Raw genomic sequence first — 22,714 nt, forward strand, 5'->3', positions numbered from 1 at the left:
CAACTTTAGAATCTTGTCAGTTCCTCATTTAAAAGTCATCTTTGTCAAAGGCAAAGTACAAGTTAGAGGCCAGATGACACACCCATTATCTATCCAAACATTTCACATTATAGGATGCAGGGGGTAGAAAAGAAAACCGAAGGAGATGAAGAGGATAAAATGCAAATCATGTGGTGTGTCCCCTGCATTAGGTGCCTTCCAGTTCATGAACTCAATCTCTGCATGATGCAGTACACAATTTATCTCTCTAATTTCTTTATTAAGCATTTGGTAGCATTTTCTTTGATAATGAGAAGCTATTATTTTTCTCTCCTACTTCAGTCGAAGTAATGTCCAGTTTTCAAGTGGTAAAATGATTTAAGGTAACATTAAGGCTGGGCACAGTGACTCACGCCTATAATCCTAGCCCTTTGGGAAGCCAAGGAAGGCTGCCGCTTGAGCCCAGCAGTTCGTGACCAGCCTAGGGGTGATGTATGCCTGTGGTCCCAGCTACTCGGGAAGCTGAGGCAGGAGGATCACCTGAGCCTGGGAAGTCAAGGCTGCAGTGAGCAATGATTGCACCACTGCACTCCAGCTTGGTTGACAAAGCAAGACCCTGTATCCAAAAAAACAGATAACATTAATAATGAGAATAAAAGCAAAAGTAATGTGACTAACAGCTTGAAAATTAAGACATGATTATTCAATTAATTCTTATGTTTTCTTTTTCAAAATAACTGGCCTCAAGGATCTCATCTGTGAAATCTAATACCTGATTTAATACATGATAAATATTGTCACTGAATGAATACACTTTGACTACAAAAGTGAGTAAATGTGTGTGTCTGTGTGTTTTTTTACTTTTCTAGATTTGAAAATTGTGGAATTTTTATTGTTATGTTGGAGGTAATTTTGAAAACTTTATTGAGGTCTACAGTTGTATTTATCTTCCTTCTTCTGGCTTTTGGACTCAGCTTTTACATCCTCCTGAATTTACAGGTAAGACAGTTGCATCAGTAGTTGATTTTGTTGCTGTGAATTATGGAAATAATATTTAATCTAAATAGTCTAGAAAATTCTTAATTGCATAACAGTATTCAAATACTTTAGTTTTTATCTGCTATTTCTTTCAAATGACTTTTATTGCCGAAAAAAATGTATAGTTGTGTTAAGTAACTTTGTCCATTGTCAAAAAGTTTATGTATAATGCAGATGATTTATTATCTATGCAGATAACATATTTTTGATGACTTTATCACTGTTTACTAATATTTCATCACTGTATTTCAGTAGCTATATACCTATGACTTTAAAAATGTATTCTGAATATAATTTTTATCATTCTACCTCCAGGAAACACTTTTTCATGGTAGAAACTTTGCATTTCATTTGTTCCTCACCATGTGTTTTCAGGATCCCTTCAGCTCTCCATTGCTTTCTATAATCCAGACCTTCAGCATGATGCTAGGAGATATCAATTATCGAGAGTCCTTCCTAGAACCATATCTGAGAAATGAATTGGCACATCCAGTTCTGTCCTTTGCACAACTTATTTCCTTCACAATATTTGTCCCAATTGTCCTCATGAATTTACTTGTAAGTAGTTTTTTCTTGTATTTTCTGTTTGTTGATCATTTGAAACATTTCATAATGATAATTATTTTTTAACTTCTTTAATCTCCCTCCACTGGGGAGATGATTACTACAAAATCTATTCATTCAACACTCATTTGGTGCCTGGGAAGCATCAGGCATATCAAGAGGCTCAGGGCATGCAAAGATGCATGCACTTGGCAAATATCAAGGATCTACTAAATGCCAGTAACTGTTACAAGTTCTAGAAACCAGTGATGAAGAAAGCAGACCAATATTCAGTCCCAGTGTGATTACAGTCAGGAAGTTCGGTAATAAATAAATGTGTTGCATGATGTCATGGGAGTGATAAATGCTATGAAGAAATAAGAAGCAGGGAAAAGCAATAAAGATGAAGGTGTGTGATATTTTGGAGTTGGAAAGGGGATCAGAGGTTAGGCAGAGACCTTTATGGAATATATTGTCTCTATGCTCGAATTTACCATTGACCAGAGATTCAAGTGCGGAAGTCTATCATGCAGAGGGCGTCTACAACGTTCAGATGCCACCTTGAACCCAGTCAAAGCCTAGACAGTATCAGCAGACATGAGAGTGCCTTTCCACATGGAATTCTCTAGAGAATCTTCTCAAGGCATGAGCATGTTGGCTGATGCAGGCGAAGGTGCATCCCATTCCAGGTCCATGGGGAGTCTTTATTGACATTGTTGTGCCTGTTTTTCCTTTATCCATTTATGCACACCTGTACATATTCCACACACTTTCTTTGATTCTGACTATGTATCAGAGACTGTACTAGGCAGTGTTTCTGGAAAGGAAAAAAAATATGCAGATGAGTAAGTATTTTGATTCATTTATTTTATACAACTCCAGAGTTTTATTTTGGTGACCTAGGAAAACAAAGGATGGCAATAGGAATAATGGAGAATGGCATAAAGCCCACATTCTTCTCTGATAATTGTTTATGTTTTGGAAGATAATTATCCAGAAGAGAATTGGGCTTAGCAGTAGTACAGGTTGGCCCCATTCTGAAGATCCACACATCTAGCATCCATTGTGCATTTCTACCTGGATATCCTGGAGGAAAATCAAACCAACAGAGCTAAGACTAATGTTATCTTTTCCTTCAGAATCTCTACTGCCTCTCAGTAGAATCTCCTAGTCATCCTACTCAGATCATTGGCAGATAGTCTCTGTTTCACTCTCCCACATTTTTCCTCAGTTCTTTCAATAATTCTTTGGCTTTCACATCTGCTTCCAGTTGGCTTGGACTGTCATGGTTCCTCATCCAAATTGCTCCAGCAGCCTCAAGAACATCTCCACCTTACCTCACTGCTTTGTCTCATTCTTCCTACAAATGGCCACCATAGTGATGCCTTGATAATGAAAACCTAATCCCATCAGTGGCTCTTTTAAATATTTTTCCATGCCTCTTCAAAAGCTTTAATCCAGCCCAAGCCCATCAGTATAGCAGGCAAAGGTCCCTGTGAGCTGGATCTTACCAAGATCTTTCCCAACACCTCACTGTTCCCAGGATTTACCCAGAGATGCACACTCCCTGAGTGTGCCACACTTTCCTTCATGCTGCCTAGACTCTGTACAGGCTCTTCCTTTTGCTTGGAAAACATCCCACCATGGGTTAGCTCTAAGATTTCAAAACTCAGCTGAGATATCATTTCTTCAGGGCAGACTTCCTTAACCACCCACCCGTCTCCAATTACCTTACTCTATTGGGTGCGCTTTCCTTGTGTTACCATAGTTTTTAGGATACAAACAAATAATAATAATAAAACCTACTTCCTAGATTATTGCAAAGAATAAATGAGCTAATACAAAAAACTTAATACTTGGCACATGATAAGCATTTGATAAATGTTAGTGACCATTAAAAGTTAATAATTGATCTCTTCTATGGCTTATAAGCTCAAATGTCTTCAGAACCCAGGCAAGTATCTAAAATATGTGAAGCAGCAGGTATGAAATGGTTAGTTTTAGGGTTAGTTTTTTTTTTTTTTTTTTTTTTTAAGACAGGATCTCATTCTGTGACCCAGGCTGGAGTACAGTGGAGTGATCATGGCTCACTGTAGCCTCCACTTCCCAGTCTCAGCTGATCCTCCACCTCAGCCTACCTAGAAGCTGCGAATACAGGTGCTCAACACCACACCCAGCTAATTTTTGTAGAGATGGAGTTTCGCCATATTGCCCAGGCTGGTCTGGAACTCCTGGGCTCAAGTGATCCTTCCACCTAAGCCTCCCAAATTTCTGGGACTGCAGATGTGAGATGCTGCGCCTGGCAGAGATGGTTGGTTTTGATGGGGGCCAATGTAAATTGGAGAGAACACGCATCTGAAAACTTGCAAATTAAAAACCAAAACAATATTATCCTGCCCAGTGAAACCTATTTCCTGACTATATCCAGTTCTCAGTGCTAGTTTGCAAGCCCTAGAATATATTCTCCCTCCATTCATTCTGTGACTGTTTTGTTTACCTATTATGTGCCCTGCTGTATACTAAGCACTGGGCATACAGTGGTGAGCTTGACAGATCCCTCATCTCATAGAGTTTACTGGACTTTGAGCTCCTCAAGAGCAGTCACTGACATTTCCTTCTGGTGCAGCATGCAAGATGCTGGCTCAGCAAAGGCAGGAACTAAATACCAGAAAAATAAATGAGTGAGTGAAATCAGCGAATTCAACAGATTGAGTAGAACTGAGCTAGCAGCTTCCCCCCTCCTAATTCTATCTAGCCATACATTTCTGGTTTCTCACCAGAGCCTCTTCTGCCCCTATAGTATATGTTTTCCTTCTGAACATATGTAAGATATAATATGTATCATTCTCTCAGTTTAGTATTTTTTTCCATGTTATTAAATCACTTTTGTCTACCTTAGCTACTAAACTCCTGGAGTTTCCCACCATGTTGTGTGGCTACACCCAATTGCATGTGATATCACATCATCCCTGTCCTTTCAAAAAATAACAGATTATCTTAAATGAAATGAATTTCAGATTAACTCATGTGTCATAAGTTTTTATAACACTTAAGAGTACTGAACCTCCGAATGTGGCCATCACCGTTGCAGAGGTATATAGGCCTTGTAGTTTTCTGTAAGGTGTATTACCAAAGTATTCTCCCGCTACTACTACTAGTGGATCATCTGCCCACCCTCCCACTGTAGCCACAGAGACCTTGCTATGGTTTGAATTTTTATGTCCCACCCAAAATGTATATATGGAAACCTAATCACCAAGAAGATGGCATTAGAAGGTGGGGCCTTTCGGAGGTGTTTAGGCCCTGAGGGGAGAGCCCTCATGAATGGAATTAGTTCCCTTATTAAAAAACTATGAGGGAGCTTATTAGCTCCTTTGTCCTTCTGCCACATGGGAACACATAGAAGGTGCCACCTATGAGGAATGGGCTGTCACCAGAAACTAGTTCTGCCCGAGTCTTGATTTTGGACTTCCCAGCCTGCAGAACTGTAAGCAATTAATTTATGCTATTTATACTTTACCCAGACTAAACTATTTTGTTATAGCAGTGTGAATGGACTGAGACAGACCTTACATGCATTTTTCAGTGGGCCGTTAAACAGTGGTGATTAAATTTTGTGTCATACTTCAGATTGGTTTGGCAGTTGGTGATATTGCTGAGGTCCAGAAACATGCATCATTGAAGAGGATAGCTATGCAGGTAAGTGCAGTGCTTCCCCACTTATGGCAGTGTTATCTTCTGGTAAACCCACAGTAAGTTAAAAATATTACAAGTCAAAAATGGGCATTTTGAAGGAATATGCCAGTTGTAAGTTTATACCACTTACACTGTAAAGTTGGACTGTTTACCCTCCTGATCATATGGCTGACTGGGTTCTGTGGCTCGCTGCCACTGCCCGGCATCCTAGGAGAGTACCACACACTGCTCGCCCAGAACAGATCAAAGTTTAAAATTTAAAGTACAGATTCTACTGAATATACGTCACTTTCACACCCCCATAAAGTCAAAAATCATGAGTCAGACCATCCTAAGTTAGGTATTGTCTGCATCACGTTTATTTAAACTTACTGAAACTAACACCATTATCATTACTTCCTTTTCTGAGAGCACAGTTATTTAGCGTGGAAGCTTTCTTAATCCTGAGGAGTCACATCCTGTATCTGTTTGCATGTTATCTGGCATACCTGCTCTAATAAAAGATGATGAAAAAAAATGTCCTAGAACAATCTTAGCAGAGAAATTGAGAAATTGCCTGAGCATCTTGTGTTATGTTAAAATGTGGCCACCCATGTTAAAATGTGGCCACCCAGGTAGCTAGCTGCTGGATCAAGAGAATCACTGGCATCCTAGCCCCACTGCTCGCAGGTGCCCCTTATATTTTATGCAGGGAATCACAGGGTCCCCACGGCATGATTTATGTTGACGTTTTAACTGCATCCGTGAGGTTTTGTTCTCTTGTGACATCTCTCTCATTTTTGTAGATAATTTGATGTAAAATTTGGTGTCAAAGTTTCCTGGCTAGGTATTTGGCTATTGAACCTTGTGAGGTACCTTTCTGTCATATAACACAAAGTTATTTTTATGCTCTTGACTGGATTGTCTTTAAATTTCAAATTCAAATGACCATTTTTGATGCTTCAAGGATATTTGTTGACCAGTTGACTATATGCATTCAGAAACTTTGGCCAGTTTGAGAGAGGAGGTAGAAAAGTCATGTAATGATATAACTTTCTATTCACTCGTCTCCTCTTCACTTTTATTTGTTCAAATTCTTTCTTCTCTGTTATTCATTCAGCCATACACTAATATTTATTTATTGAAAAACAATGTTTCAATACATAGTGTATACAAAGTCCAGTACAACTTATGAGAGCCCAGAGGAAACAGAGGGATGTGATCCCTGACTATTCTACTTAGCACACCAGCTAGGCATTCATAGAATTAAATATCAAAAATCAACTGAGAACCATTTGTAAATTCTATTATCTATGACATGGCTGTATATTATACAGAGATACAGAGTGATTGGAACATTTAGAGAACAAACACAAATGATTATCAGGTACAGAAAAAAAATGCAAAAATAATTAAGGGAATGCTACATGGAGGGGGTGAGATGAGTCAGTGTTGAAAGATAGTTGAGATTTAACAGGACATTGATACCGTCCTGAAAGGAGGGGCCAGCAAGAGCAAAGGGCCACATCAGAACTGGGGAAAATGGCCAAGGCACTGGCCCAAGGCCCCGGCCCAAGGCCCCCTTGCCTGGAAGGATCATTCATGTTAGTGGGCGATTAGATTGCTCCAGATGATAGGGGGGTTTATTCAAAACCAGCAAAGAAAAACCTTAGCAAAGGGCACTAAATGATGAAGTGCTTCAAGTTATTTTGTAAGTTAGCGAAGAGTTATTCTCAGCCCTTCCACAATGAAAATGGTGTTTATAGTGATCTGTTATTATTTTGGTTTAGTGAGGAAAGATTGAAGGCAGGAAGAGCTAATGGCAGGTTATTACTGTCGCAAAGATGGTGTTTAGGACCTCAGGTATATGGATATGGAGAGGAGATGTATAAACCTCTTGGCAGGTATGTCAGCAATACCTCATAACTGCCCTAACAGCTCTTTAAAATACCTTGGGGAATAGATAAAAACAATAATACAAGCAAAGTTGGGGAAGCTCACTCAATTACAGTGTCAGTGGGGTTGAGCTGAAAAGCACAAACCTATATTGTTTACTCTGCTCTCTGAAAGTAAATGGCACAAATCCTAGTACCCCCATGTTATCTATGCCTTGTTTTGGATCAAAAACAGCATCGACTGGAAAACCAGAAAGCCATTATCCTACTTCTCCTGAGTGGTTTCTTAAGAAACTCTCTGCATCCATTCTGAAACCTATGTCTGAGCCCACAGCAGAACCACGAGCAGAACCAGACAAGTAGCACACATTTCCGACAGGGCCATTTAGTTCTCTCAGAGAATCATCTCCATGGGAAGTGGAGACAGGCCTTGGGACAATGCATGCTGGGAGATGTGTTCTTTATGGGGACTGTCAGTTCCTTAGGGACAGGTGTTATGAGTATTTTGAGGGGCTTGAAACTGTTTGGGTGTTTTTAAATGTTGGTATCTCCACTTTCCACCACAGTTTTGGCAGCTGCAGACAGTCCATAAACATTTCTCTCCCTGCTGCAAATTAGAAAGGGAAATCCACAGAGTGCGTCTTACCCTTCAGCATGGAAAACCCACCAGAGAGAGGAGGTAAAGATGCTCCCTGAGCCCAGTGGAGCCAGGCTCAGTGGGTCCTGCCAGACCCACACTGGACTTGGGGCTTTGCTTGACAGCCTCCCCCAGGACCATCTTTGAGAGACCGATGTTGATAATGAACACGTTAAGACACACTATGTATTTTATCTGTTGGCAAACATCAAGCTTGAGTAAATCTTTTTCAATCAAGTGTGAGGAAATAAGACGTGACTTCTAAAACTGTATGTATGGGAAGGGGAAAGTAGGATCACCCTAAAGAGCAAAGGGGAAAAAAAGGAACCCTAGAAATTATTATAGAAAATCAGTGAAAATATTTAACTGGTATTATTAATAAAATACAAGAAAACATAGCTTTTCTTGAAGCTGGAACTAATGCACAGTATGTTAAATGGTGGTAAGTGCTGTAAAAATAGCAAGGAAGCCACATGGGGGAAAGTCATGTGGGGGACAGTGGGGAGCCACAATTTTAAGCAGTGGTGTCAGGGAAGTTCTTACCATTTCACTGTTTATGGTTATAAATCGCTAATATTGGAAGGTGTTTGGTGTTAGAAAGCAAATCTCACTAGTAGTTATAGTAAACATACCTATTTACCAGATACAAAGGGGTATAAAAAAGCAGAGATGAATTTGGCAAAAATAAATGAAAAAAATTAAGTGTGGGGAAATATCTCATTTGCTATCCCTGCAAATAGTAATTATACTTAAAATTCATCATAGATAAACCATTTGGCACCTGATAGCACAGACATGAAAAATGCATGACATACTCTTAGGCCTGAGAGTTCTAATTCTTTTACTGTTTACCTTTGTCTTCCTTCAGTTAAGCACTTCTTCTCTCCTGCCCTAGGTGTGTATACATATGTACACACACACATGTGTGCATGCACACACACATTCACACTGTCCACTTGTGCACATTTTGTAGTATTGCAACACCCCAAGAGTATGAACTACCCTTATCTTCTTTAAATCTCCAGCATTGAACAATAAAACATCAGGTGACTATCCCTGAACAATAAAGAGCAAGTGACTAAATATTGAATTTCTTTTTTAAGCAACTTCTTCCTCTCTTTCTTTTCCTGCTCCAAGGCAGATTGCTGCCCTGTCAGTGGATGAGGTGAGAGGAAGGGGCAGGTGACTGTGAGCTAGGGGATAAGGAAGCCTGGCCAGCCCAGCTGTGGCACAGAAGTCAGGACATAGAAATCAGTTTTCATTTTGCTGTATTAATGATTGCCTCTGTGCTATATAAAAATTCCAGATACTAACTAGTGATTCTATCATTAAACCCAAAATGCACTTTAGGTGGAACTTCATACCAGCTTAGAGAAGAAGCTGCCACTTTGGTTTCTACGCAAAGTGGATCAGAAATCCATCATCGTGTATCCCAACAAACCCAGATGTGGTGGGCTATTATTCGTAAGTACACATAACAAATAACAACATCAATAACATGACACTGTTTGACATTCATTCATTGTGTTAACCCTAAGGGGGCCCTTTTATAGACTTTGAGTCTTCTCTGCCTGTGGGCAGAGAAGTTGTGCTTTAAAAAAAAGGATATGATTAACCCAAGACGTGAAAGAGCTGGGTGAGAGGAGGGTGATATTTGCTCTCTCCTTTCAGGTGGCTCATCCATGGCATCTGTGTTAAATGCATGCTGTCCCTGTTAGAGCAGATGGGCCAGGGACCAGCCATACCCTTTTAGTGTCTTTTTTACAGTACAGGTATACTTTATTTGCTTTTCCCAGTCACATATCATTTATATTTATGTGTAGATATATATGTGTGTATATACAGCCAAGTGTTTAGAATACACAATAAAGAACCCACATTCTCACACACACACACACACACACACACACAATGTATTAATCTGTTTTCACACTGCTATAAGGAACTCCCTGAGACTGGGTAGCTTATAAAGGAAAGAGGTTTAATTGACTCACACTTCGCTTGGCTGGGGAGGCCTCAGGAAACTTGCAATCATGGCGGGAGGTGAAGGGGAAGCAAGGCACCTTCTTCACAGGCAGCAGGAAGGAGAACGAACACATGAGGAACTACCAGAGAATTATAAAACCACCAGATCTTGTGAGAACTCACTCACTATCACGAGAACAGCAGGAGGGAAACCACTCCCATGATCCAGTTACCTCCACCCAGTCTCTCCCTTGACACGTGGGGATTATGGGGATTATAATGCAAGATGAGATTTGGGTGGGGACACAAAGCCTAACCATATCTCACACACACACACGAACACACACACACACACACACACACACACAGTGTCCACTATAGAAAATGAGCTAATTAAGTGATCAAAGACTAAGCAAGACCATTGCATTATAATGGAAGAAGGGCCATATGAAGAGCCAGAATAACTGGGTGTGAATCCTTAGTATGCCTGGGCTCCCTTCATCTCTACACCTGTTCTTCCTGAGTTCTTTTCAGGTTAATTTCCCCTGTGTAGTCATAAGGTGATAAAGTGGCCCTGAGTATCAGTCTAGGCTTTATTCTAATTCCACAGTATCTCTCCAACTGATTTTACACATGTCCATGGTTACAATTACTACCGAAACAGAATGCTCAGCAACTGATTTCTCAGTCCTAGAGCTCACCCTTCAGTTCCCGGCCCCTACACCCAGCTGCCTATTTGACATCTCCACTTGCATGTTTTAAAGGTGCCTCACATTCAGCAGGTTCAAAACCAAACTTCAATGCTTTCACATTTCACCCTCTCCTCACATATCCCCTACAGGAAAAGAAGTGAAAAAGTCCTGGTTCCTCCTTGCAATAATGTCAGCACCATTCATTAGCCTGTGCCAGCCAGCCACCTAGGAGTCACCCTTGATCTGTCCCTTCCCTCTCCTCCCCTCAGTCTGGTCCATTTGACTTCCTGGGTGGCCTGTGCAAGTCACCATTTTCTCTCGCCTGGAAGCCTAGAATTACCTCATTCTTGATCGTTTCACATCTTTGACCCTCTCCAGTCAACTGTGGTTTAAAACATATTAAATTAAAATGAAATGTATTAAAATAACATTTCAGAAATTTCTCCAGGTGAAACTTTGTTGATTGGTTGAATTGTATTGGATAATGTGCAGTGCAGTTTTAGAAAGTAGCGATGAATCTCATATAGAATACCACCTTCCATGATGGGCATTTCTCATGAAAATGTACAGAACAATTCAGCTAAGCCCCTTTCTAAACAATTTTCTACCCTAATTTACTGCTCTTCTGTTTTATCTGTACATGTTTTATTTCTCTCTGACTATATGTATGACTTCCTTTCACAGCTGTTTCTTCACATGTCTCTTTCTCCTGGCAGATTGTGGGTTCCTTGAGGGCATAGCTATGCCTTATGCATATTTGTATCAGTAGTGGTTGAATTTTGGCACATGCTTAAGAAAAAGTTCCTGAATTGAATTCAATTTGAGTAACTACTATTTTTTTATCCAACAGTATATATTCTATTTTTTATTTTGCACTGGAGAAATAAGACAAGAAATACCAAATGCTGATACGTCTTTAGAAATGGAAATATTAAAGCAGAAATACCGGTATGTATTTTTCCTTCTATCTGTACTTGAGAAATTTAAAACTCATAAATAATAATGCACAATATAAGGTTATATTTTATATTGGTGTTTATTTATTTTATAATTGTCATGCTTTATTGACAGCTGTAGCTAGTGTATTGAGGGTCATGAGACATTCTCTAGAACCAACAACATATTTGCCGCTATTCACCAATCAGTTTGGCTTCCAATAATAAGTGAATAAAAATTAAAATGCTGATTTCCTTTCTCTTGGAGGTAGTATTATAAACTGTATTCTTCATCTGAATTCATAAAGCAAAGCTCTGAAAGCTTTTGAAGATCCCTGGAGTAACTATGTGGTGGGCAGTGGTTAAGCATGAGGGTTTTACAGTTAGTTAGTACCTGAGTTCAAACCCCTATTCAACCAGGTACTTAATAACTATGACACTGGGCAAGCTGCTTAACCTTTCTCTATAATAGTTTCTTACCTGTAAACTGGGAACAAAAATAAACTAGCCATGAACTAACAGTGTAACTTTGGGAAAAACCGTTTAAACTTCAAAAACATTGTGTTTCCTGGAAGGATTGACTATCGAGGTTAAAACCTATGCCTTCCTACAATCAGAAGGGCTAAAAGAATAACTGAAAATAAATTCATGAAATGTGTATGTCCTTTTAGGCTGAAGGATCTTACTTTTCTCCTGGAAAAACAGCATGAGCTCATTAAACTGATCATTCAGAAGATGGAGATCATCTCTGAGACAGAGGATGAAGATAACCATTGTTCTTTTCAAGACAGGTTTAAGAAAGAGCAGATGGAACAAAGGAATAGCAGATGGAATACTGTGTTGAGAGCAGTCAAGGCAAAAACACACCATCTTGAGCCTTAGCTCCTCAGACCTTCAATGAGGCTTCTAATAGGGGGGTGCATGACTTGCTGGTTCTAATTTTCAGTTTAAAAAGAGTGAGGAAGAAGCAGAAATCTGATTTCACTACATGTGAAATCATGGTTCCTGCATGCTATATAAAAGTAAACCATCTTTTATCCTCTACTCATATTTTCTACCAATCACTATGTATTGGGGATATCTTTGCAGATATGTTCAAATTGGACTTGACTTTGATGAGAGATAATCTCATTATTTGAATGGGTAGAAAATGAATTTGCTAGAACACACATATTTAATGAAAAGAAGTAATAAATGTAACTACTAAGCTAGAATGCAAATGTCAGTACTAAATTCCTGCTTGCTAATTGCCTAATATGTGATGCCCTAGAAAATAGTCACAAGTATTAATAATGCCTTAGATGATAGTCTTAAATATTAGGTTGAGGTCTACCTAACCTAAGCTTCTTCTTGGAAAGCTTCTTCATGTTGAAAGAACCTGTGGGTGGCACCATGTGCACTATTCTGTTCCTACTGTGATGAATAGCCCCACCCTTCTTGCTGTCCCCAACACACCTGATGTCACTTTGAGCCATATAGTTGAAGCAAAAATTAATAGGCCTTATGCATGAATTTTACTGTAGATAATATATGTTGTTTCTGTTTTTGTTTGCCAGTGAGCATAATAAATGTAAAACCTATATAGTATCCCTGTCATTATTGTATGAACCTTTGTTTGAGATTTGAAAAAACACGCCTCCATCACATATTCCCTTTTTTCTTTTGATGTCTACTCAAATCATGAATTAATCACATACCTCATCATTAATCTTTTCAAGGTCTTTCTCTTGTTTTGTCTGATTTTCTCCATCATCCTGATTTGGATGTTTATTCCCTCACTACCCCCAGGAGACATTCATGCTAATGGATATGTCTTTGGCTAAGTATGTGTCCTTGTGTTATGCTATACAGTGTTGTTTTGAGTCTGTTATTATTTACACAGATGTTATTATGCTATAGCTTTTATTTCTGATTTCTGTTTTTTTAAAAATTCTTATTTCTCTTCTCACTTATTTCTTATTTTTTTTACTCATTTCTGTTTCTTACTCCTTTTCACTGGACATGATGTTTACAAGATACAATTGTGTTACCGTATTCCATCTAGTACAGGGCTTTTGATGTGGCTTACTATTTCATTGTGGGCACCCACCACACTGGACTTTTCTAGAGTTGGACAGCTTGGTTACTTCCACCTTCCTGCACACATTCTCAAACATACTGATATTCATACAAACCAGCAGAGTGCTGAGGGACAATATGTACTATTACAAAACCAGACACTTTTACATTCATGGTCCAACACAACACACGGCCTAGAGGCAATGTTGTATATGCCTTCATCTTTGGTATGAATAATATCTGTGTTCTTTATATTTCTTAAAACAGAAAGGCTGGAAAATCACAATACAGGAGCCATAACCAAAGATCTCTTGATCATAAAGACAAACGGTCTTTTCAGTCTTCCCTCTCCTCAAACCTTGTGTGGCATTGCACAATACAGATCTCAGTCAACATTCACTGAGTGCCAAGAATGTGAGAAACACTGTACCATGCCTGTCGTGGGAAATATTTAAATAAACGGATTGTCTTACAACAATCTCCTCAACCTGTACTCTCAAGAAGCTTATAATTCAATGGTCTTCACTGATTTTCTCAATTCTTTCTCCTTTAGCCCCAAACACAGAACTGCTTTTCCACTGTTTCCACTGATTGCTTCTTTCTTTCCCGACTGGCTTCTATTTCATACCAACTAACTCCATGTGTACTTCCCTGAGGTCTGTACCTGGCTTTGTTTCCTCTGTTTCCTCACTTCTGCTCCTTCTCCTAAAATCCAGTCCAACATTTCTGCAGTTCTTCAAATTAATTACATAGAAACCTGAATTTGGTGGTAAGAGAAACAAACCAACTCCTCTGGACTTCCTGTTTTCCATCAATGGTACCAGGATTCTCTCAGGCTCCTAGACTCAAAAGGACTCAACATACTAAATTGAGTTAATCTCCCTAAAGTGAAGCTCTAAGCCTTCACACCCATGCTAAACAGCTTAAACGTTTTCTTTTTCTTCATAAGTAACCTAATCTTAACCTGGCTTCTCAATCCAAATTAGCTTTATCTTCCAGTATTCTTCATTTCATCCAAATTGGAAGACCATTGTTTCATGAAGACACTATGTTTTCCCAACTCCCTACCTCCAACTCTATTCTCTTCCAGCCAGAATGTCCCTTCTCTAACTCTTAAAGCTCAGTTTAAATGGCATCTCCACCTTGAAGTCTTTTCCTAATGCTCCCCACTCATTATGCTTCCTGCCTCCTCTGAACTGGCACAGACTGCACTTCTCCTCTGCTAATGCAGCCTGTTAACGGTGACTGTGACTTGCCACATCCTCCCCCAACTAGAGGGTAGACTCCCCAAGCTTTATGGGTCACTATCACCAGTAGTCTCAAAGGAGGCAAAGAATTACATCCTATTTCATTTTTTTTTTCATCTTGTGGAGCTTCTAGCACTGTGCCTTGCACATGACAGATGCTCAACAAATACATATAGGCAAATCAGAGAAATCAGTGAAAATAATAAATACTGTAGACCTGAAAGAGACTGCAAAAAAACTGGCTCAGTCTGCCTCAGAAAAGTGGTTTAGTGTCCTTTTTCTGTTGATACTGTGTCCTAGAGAAGTTGAATGACTTGCCCTGTGGTGGAAGAAGCATTAAACACCACTTTTCTGCCTTTTTGTTCCCACCACTTCAATCTGGGCTGTTGTTTTAAAGATTGTTAACTATGATTAGCATGGGCACATGAAAGGCTTGTGTTTTGCAAGAAGCAACTTGTGCCTTCATATTGACTCTTAATTCTATTGGTTGAGTGACTCTGGGCATGTGTCCTCCTCTCTCAAATGCTGATGATAGAATATATTCTTTATGGTGTTGGTAGAATTGGACAACCACACGCATACAGAGTACCTAACTCAGTAAACGCTATTGCAATGTGTTCAAGAAAACTGATTTACCTGAGATAAAGGGAGTTACAAAGCACTAGGATTTTCACATCATACCAATTACCCATGGAATTTCTTTGGCAGTTAATTAATTAGCAGCCTGATACAAATTGAAGCTCCCACGTACTTCTGAATCCCCTTAGCCAAACAAATCCTGGAATGTGAGTAGTAAAATAAAAACCTTATATTTAGAGAAAATTTTGATTAAAATATTTCAGCACTTTTGTCATCTTTATTTTTGCTTTAGACTCAATTCATTAAACATTGATGGAGCACCAACTCCTTGCTAGTCAGAGTAAATCATCATCAATGAATATTTTTTAATCATTTTGGACATTTTGATGTGAGCACATTAAATAATAGCAAAAAGAAAAGGCTTATGAAGTTTTCTGTGTATCAGGCACTGTTCCAAGTACTATGTACTAACTCACTTGATTCTCAAAACCTGTGTGGTAGGCGCTATGATAATTATCATCCTTGTTTTGTAAAACAAATCATGACACTTCTAGGCTGAGTAGCCTGTTCGAGGTAACATTGCTGAGATGAAAACTCAGGCAGTCTGCTTCTAGATTTTGTGTTCTTAATGCAAAGCTATACTATCTCTTAAATAAGAATCAGAAAAAAGAGCACACTTTCTTCATTGACTTTATACTTCAGAGGTTACTGAGTGGATATCCGCAATGTAACATTCATAGGTAAGGGCATTTTAAGGTTAAGAGACATGGGATACCACAAACATAATAAAAACAAGTGAGCAGACACTGAAGTCAGGAAGCCTGAGTCATAGACTTCAGACTTAGGGCATAATTGTTGAAGGTACAGTTGAGTGAAGTTGTTTAACCCATCATGAAGTTTAAACCATCATGAAGCCACAGAGTGAACTAAACTGGGCTGATTTCTAGAATCTGAAGCAAGTCGTCTTGTCATTTGGCTCTGATTTTGCTTGATAGTTTTAGTGAAGTGATAGGAGACAACAGAAGACAGGAAGATGTGGGCTACCCCTTGCTATTTCCAGCTCCAGACACCCTACGCAAGGTGTCCAGCATTTCCACAGGTTTCTAGGAGGCAAAAGGAGGCATGATCCTGAGCTGCAAACGTCAACAAGGAAACCACTGAGGGAAACCGGGCCCTATAGGGGTGTAATTGATATTGAGCTGGAACCAAAAGACCTCATTGAGACCTCCCTTGTGTGCACGAGGATCTCTCATCTCAGGAAAACCTACAGTGACATTAACGTATGCTTCTGCTCCTTTTTCTATGGAGATTTATCGAGAATCTGCAAGTCCAAAGGCAGATGGTGGCACTTATTTAAAAAGTTTTCATTTCAATTACTTCAGATAATACAGACTGCCAATAAACAGATGCACAAAACAGGTGTATAAAGTGGTATGGTAGTCCTCCCTTATCCCTAGTTTCTCTTTCTAAAGTTTCAGTTATCCTTGGTCTACCATGATCAGAAAAGAGGTGAGTACAGTACAATAAGATATTTTGACAGTAAAAGACTACAGTCACATAAATTTAGTATATTGTTATATAATTGCCCTATTTTATTGTTAGTTAATATTTCTTTTTATGCCTGATTTGTAAACAAAACTTTATTATAAGTATGTATGTATATGAGAAAACACACTGTGTGTATATATATACACACACGCATATATACATATGTATATACATATATATGTATATATATAGGGTTCAGTGCTATTCATGATTCCCCCCACAGAGAAGGGAGGAACACTATACTTTTATGTGAATCACAAATACTTAATAGCTTAAATAAGACATAATCCGCTCTCCGGAACCAAGTCTGAAAAACGTAAGTATTGAGGGAGAAAACTCTCAGAAGAGACAGTTATCAGAGGTAATTTGGGTTGTTTTAAAAATTCATGGGGAAGAGGATGAAGAAGACGGAGATTATCACTCATGGGCAGCATGGCTGTGCTTTGTCAGTACCAGCAAAACCTAAAAGGAAAACTTCACCTGCACCTTCTAAACTTGCAACAATCTAATTTGAAGCAATAGCAAGGGTCGGGAATCTATTAGAATAACAACCAGCTCTTCTACGGCCCCACAGGAACAGTTACTCCCAAACTCAAATTTCTTAACAAACATTACTGCAGGCATATTCCAGAGGCAAAGCAGGGATCTTTGGTTAAAGCCTTTCACAAAAGAGAAAAATATGAGGAAAAATCAAACGGTTCAACAAAGGCAGTTTGTTTTTCTGTCTACAAGTCAACTCAGTAATGGCAAACCCTCTGTAAATCAGTGGAGATCCACAGGCCTTGCAGATGGCAGATGCAGATCATTAATTCTGAAGGAACCAAAACTGCCTAAGGCCAGGGGAAGTGGCTCATGTCTATGATCCCAACACTTTGAGAGACCACAGTGGGAAGACTGCTTGAGTCCTGGAGTTCGAGATCAGTCTGGGCAACATAGTGAGACCCCTTATCTACAAAAATTTAAAAAATAGCCTGTCATGGTGGCAGGCACCTATAGTCACAGCTACTCAAGAGGCTGAAGTAGGAGGGTCACTTGAACTCAGCGAGGTCAAGGCTTCAGTGAGCTGTTACTGCACCACTGCACTCCAACCTGGACAACAGAGCAAGTCTCTGTCTCAAAAATAAAAAAGAAAAAGAAAAAAAACTCTCTAAAGAATTCATAATTGAAATAATCCGGAAGCTGCAGTTCAAGACTGCAAGTGTCTGTACTTTCAGGATACCACAGGCAGACACAAAATCTTTCATAATCCGATAAACCTCCAACTACCAAGTTTTCTGTGATGTTGTGTGGCGTCCACAGTCCTCGAGATACAGGTTAGGTCGTGTAAATAACTAAAACCAGTAAGCCAAACTGCAGTCTTCAGCAAGGGACTTAAAGTCTCTTCTACCCCCGCAGTCTCTTCTACTCCAGCAGTTGATCAGCAAGCATCTTCATGACCCAGATGGTTGCTTTTCAAATTCTGAGTGTGGTAAAAGAAACCAGAAAACTCTTGGAAAGCTATAATACTGAATTGTAAAAATGTGTGCATTTATCACCATCCTGTATCACTTTGAAAACTTTCCCAATTATAAATATGCTAAAGTCACCCAAATTTAAATAAGATGGAAAATTTATTAAATCAAATAGTCTCTTTACTTGTCAAGGGGCAAATGCCAAAACTGGGGCTCAGCCCAGGAGGCCACATGAGTTTTTGGCTTTCTGCAGGAAAAAATTCAAGAGCAAGCCAATAGAGTAAAGTGAAAGCAAGTTTATTAAAAAGTAAAGGAAAAAAAGAGTGGTTACTCTTCGGGCAATGAAGCCCTAAGGGCAGCTGGTTGACTATTTTTATGGTTATTTCTTGATCATATGATAAATAAGGGGTGGATTATTCATGAGTTTCCTGAGAAAGCAGCAGGAAATTCCCAGAACTAAGGGTTCCTCCCACTAAAAGACCATATAGGTTAACTTCCAGATGTTGCCATGGCATTTGTAAACTGTTGTGGCATCAGTGGGCTCTTCCTTTAGTATGCTAATGTATTATAATTAGAATATAATGAGCAGTGAGGATGACCGGAACTCACTTTTTTTGCCATCTTGGTTTTGGCGGATTTTCGCTGGCTTCTTTATTGCATCCTGTTTTACCAGCAAGGTATTTGTGATTTGTATCTTGTAAAACCAGTCCTGCTGAACTCCTGTCTCATTCTCAAGTATAAAACCGAGTTGTGCCTCTAAAACCTCTATAGCATCACTGTCTAGTGGTCAGCTCTGACATTCCTTCTCAGTTGATAAGATAATGAAATGGCCCTTCGCTCATCCAAATTACTGTAAACTTAACACTCAGTGTACAAGATCTGACTGTACCTTTTAACATCCTGTTTCTATGCTGCCACATCAGTTCTTCAAGTTGGTAAGACACAAGCCCAAAAAAGGACACTGTCAGTAAATAACCAGCCAGAGGATCAGAGATTTTGAAAGTTTCCATCAACTAGTGAATGACAATGCACAGAGCTTTATCAAACCTCTGAAATATGTACCATGTTAATTTCACAATATGAAGTAAATTGCATATGTGACATGTCTACTTTTTCAAAATTTTATGCTTTTAAAGTGGTTTCTATTTTTGTTTTACTGTAAAGAAAAGTCAACAAGAGATAAAGCTAAATTCTACTAAAACATTTTGAGCCATGTTTTATATTGTCATTTTAAGTCTTAGCACTTAGAATGAGAATCATCAAAATGTGGTGATTCTTTGTTATCGAAGATAATACCACCCGGGCTTCACTGATGTTCTTTGCGAGTGGAGATCCATCAAGTGGAGTGTATTTTTTGTGGAGTTTTTGCCTAAAAAGCTGGATTGCTGCTTCGAGTTTTCCCCAAGAAAATTCAATTATCATATGCCAGTTTGAAAACAGAATAAAATAAAGCCCCAAAGTGCCCAGTGGCTTAAGGTAATCATTCCAGTCTATTTTTTGTTGTTGGTTTTTTTTTTTAATTGGAAAAGTATTAGGGTCAATAGAGCCAAAACGTGTGGCAGGCCTTTCAAGTTTGTTGCAAATTTGCTGCTTGGGTACAGTGTTTTTTAAAACTCAGGTTCTTAACTTCTTGGAAAAGATGAATGGGAATGAAATCAGAATGGGGGTGTTTTGATTAAATTATTTAGAATGGCAATTACAAAAATAAGTACATGTTTTAAATGTTTTCACTTATCGTTATGATTTGCATTTAAATAAATATTTTTGGAAATCATTTTCAAGAAAAAATATATGTATATATACATAAAGTATCAGAAAATAGTAATTAGCTCTAAAATGTAAGCTTACAGGGATGAGTAAATGCATTTTTACAGTCTGTAAAAACTTTATAGGTACTATTTACAAGTAAGTGTACTGAGAGTTATTACTAAAGATAACTTTTGAAATGTAAAATCTGGCTTAAAAAGTATATTGTAAATGACAGTATAATGTTACACAAATCAGATCAGTAAATAGCAAACTAGGATTATACACTTGAGATATGCTCATATACAGAGTTTTATCTGTTGTTAAAATTTTTATTAAGACAAGAAGTATCAGATGCTTTCTAAACAACGAATGTATCACTGATTTAAAAAAATAACCACTTAGTCACTGAGCAGCTATCATAACCTTCAAAGGAGAAGATTTAAGGCAACACAAACAAAAATATGCTAGCTTAACTTTGCACGTAAATCTTCTGAGAGTCTGCTGTAGACAGAGGTTTCAGTTCTGCACCGCCTCATGCTTGTGACCCACAGAATTCCCAGCTGGATTTAGTTTGTCTGCACTGCACTTTTAAAACAAGCTAGAAAAAGGCAAACTCCCTGTTCTTCTGGTGCCATATGTGTATATTTTGCCATTTCAGGGTATAGGGTAATGGAAAAAAGCACCCTTTGTTTCATTTTTCATCATAATGAGGCTACCCATTTGACATGAATGACAATTCTACCAGATAAGACAGGAGCAATACAACACAGGGCAGAAACATGAAGAAAAGAATATTTTCTAAGGTCTGCTTGGACACTATATAGTTCTTTTATGATATTTTAAAATTTATTTTTAATTGATCATGCCCAAAGCCAAACTTTGTTACAAGAGACATCTATAAATATTTACTAATCAACGAATGTTACAACAGACAAGGAATGCAGTAGCATGAATGTGTTATGACACAGGGCACATGGGCAGATGTTTTTGGGAAGATGACAAACCCGTTCATAAATTATCACTGTTTACATTTCAAAGCCCAAGCCAACCGCTTTGTAACTACAGATTATATCTTCAGTATTGATCACTGACAGATGTAAAGAGTCAGACTGGCTTTCACAGGTACGGGTGGTGAACAGAAGATGAAATACCTTATCTCATTCATTTTTCTTAGCAAGGACTCAATTCTATTCAAATTAAAGATACTGCTTCATAACATACTTGTAACTAAAAAATAGAGGGTGGATAATTCTTTTTTTAATTGTTAGATAATCAAGAATATAATTTAGGCAGGGCGCAGTGGCTCACGCCTGTAATCCCAGCACTTTGGGAGGCCAAGGCAGGCTGATGACGAGGTCAAGAGATTGAGACCATCCTGGCTAACATGGTGAAACCCAGTCTCTACTAAAAATACAAAAAATTAGCCAGGCATGGTGGCAGGCTCCTGTAGTCCCAGCTACTGAGGCAGAAGAATGGTGTGAATCCGGGAGGCAGAGCTTGCAGTGAGCAAGAGATCGTGCCATTGCACTCCAGCCTGAGTGACAGAGTGAGACTCCGCCTCAAAAAAAAAAATATATATATATATATATATATATAATTTAAACAGAATAAGTACTCATTAGTACATACAAAAAGAGATATAAAGAAACAAAACAGGCAATATAAGAAAAACTTAAAAAATTAAAAGAAAACATCAAGACCTACACAAATGTGAAAACATAAACAAGACTACACAAGTAAAATAAAATCTATTAGTTCTGACAACTAATCTAAACTTCAGTAAAAAACAAAATACTTCCTTTCTGGGTTAAAAAATATAATCCTTAGAGAATAATATAAACTAGTATTATAAAAAGATGAACAAATAAATATACCAATATAAACAGCAGGAGTGACAAAATGAACTTAACCCGAAGAATGCAAGGGAAAAAATATAAAATTATGCAAAATTATTGCTTTACATGGATAAAGATTTGACCAACAAGGAAGTCATGAGTTATTAACCTTTTTGCTTTCATTAAGTTATCAAAATACGTCAAGTTATAATTAGTAGAAGTGAATCATTGATAGATAAATTGTGGGAGAGTCTTATCACACCTCCATTAGCCTAATCCCAGCTCCACACTTAGGAACCGTGTGACCCGCAAAGGTTATTAGAACACTGTTGCCAAGGAACTAGGAAAGAAGAGTCTGCTAGGACAAGGCACCAGCAGAGAACAACCACTGCTGGAGAAACACAGGTACCCAAGCTATGTTTCCAGGTCAGAGCAGGGACCAGATGAGGTCAGGAAGATGGGTCTGTATGAGATAGGAGCATTTCTGAAGCCTTTAAATAGCAGAATACATTGTATAGCGTTACTCCCTCACCTGACCCAGGCTAATCTCTTTTTATGTCAGTCCCCATTTTTCCCTTCCAATTTCTAACATTCATATTCCATTTTGAATAATTAAAAAGTTTTTAAAAAAACTAATAACTCATGGAACTTGAGTTTGTGGATAGAGAGGGAAAACAATAAGTCTGAACCAGTAGTGGGCCTTGCTTTCTTCTCCTTGAACCTAGGTTTTAAAATGACAAAAATGAAGTTACTTTAGTCCACAAAGAAATCAAGGGTCCCTTTAGCCATCTCTGTGTCCCTTCAATAATTAATTCACCACTAGACTTCAGCTGAAGGGACCTGCCCTACTCCAGCTATTTAGTTTACCTCTATGTTCCTCCATTACTT

General features: G+C 38.5%; 1 protein-coding gene and 1 long non-coding RNA gene across 2 annotated transcripts in view; one reads left to right on the forward strand and one right to left on the reverse strand.

Annotated features, from left to right (window-relative positions):
* The first annotated feature begins 379 nt into the window (after positions 1-379).
* Positions 380-14,116, forward strand: LOC140712210 (transient receptor potential cation channel subfamily A member 1-like). The gene is made up of 6 exons (XM_073018155.1): positions 380-978; positions 1,393-1,575; positions 5,191-5,259; positions 9,118-9,231; positions 11,275-11,372; positions 12,031-14,116. The coding sequence occupies exons 1-6, from the start codon at positions 877-879 to the stop codon at positions 12,239-12,241; spliced, it is 777 nt and encodes a 258-aa protein (XP_072874256.1). The 5' UTR covers positions 380-876; the 3' UTR covers positions 12,242-14,116.
* LOC103236956 (uncharacterized) overlaps positions 1,085-22,714 on the reverse strand; it is a 189,441-nt gene continuing 167,811 nt past the window's right edge. The window contains exon 3 of the long non-coding RNA XR_498465.3: positions 1,085-2,377. This is a non-coding gene — a long non-coding RNA (uncharacterized lncRNA). The remainder of the gene's footprint in view (positions 2,378-22,714) is intronic.

This window comes from Chlorocebus sabaeus, chromosome 8 (assembly GCF_047675955.1).
Source record: "Chlorocebus sabaeus isolate Y175 chromosome 8, mChlSab1.0.hap1, whole genome shotgun sequence".
In the NCBI taxonomy this organism is placed as follows: Eukaryota; Metazoa; Chordata; class Mammalia; order Primates; family Cercopithecidae; genus Chlorocebus; species Chlorocebus sabaeus.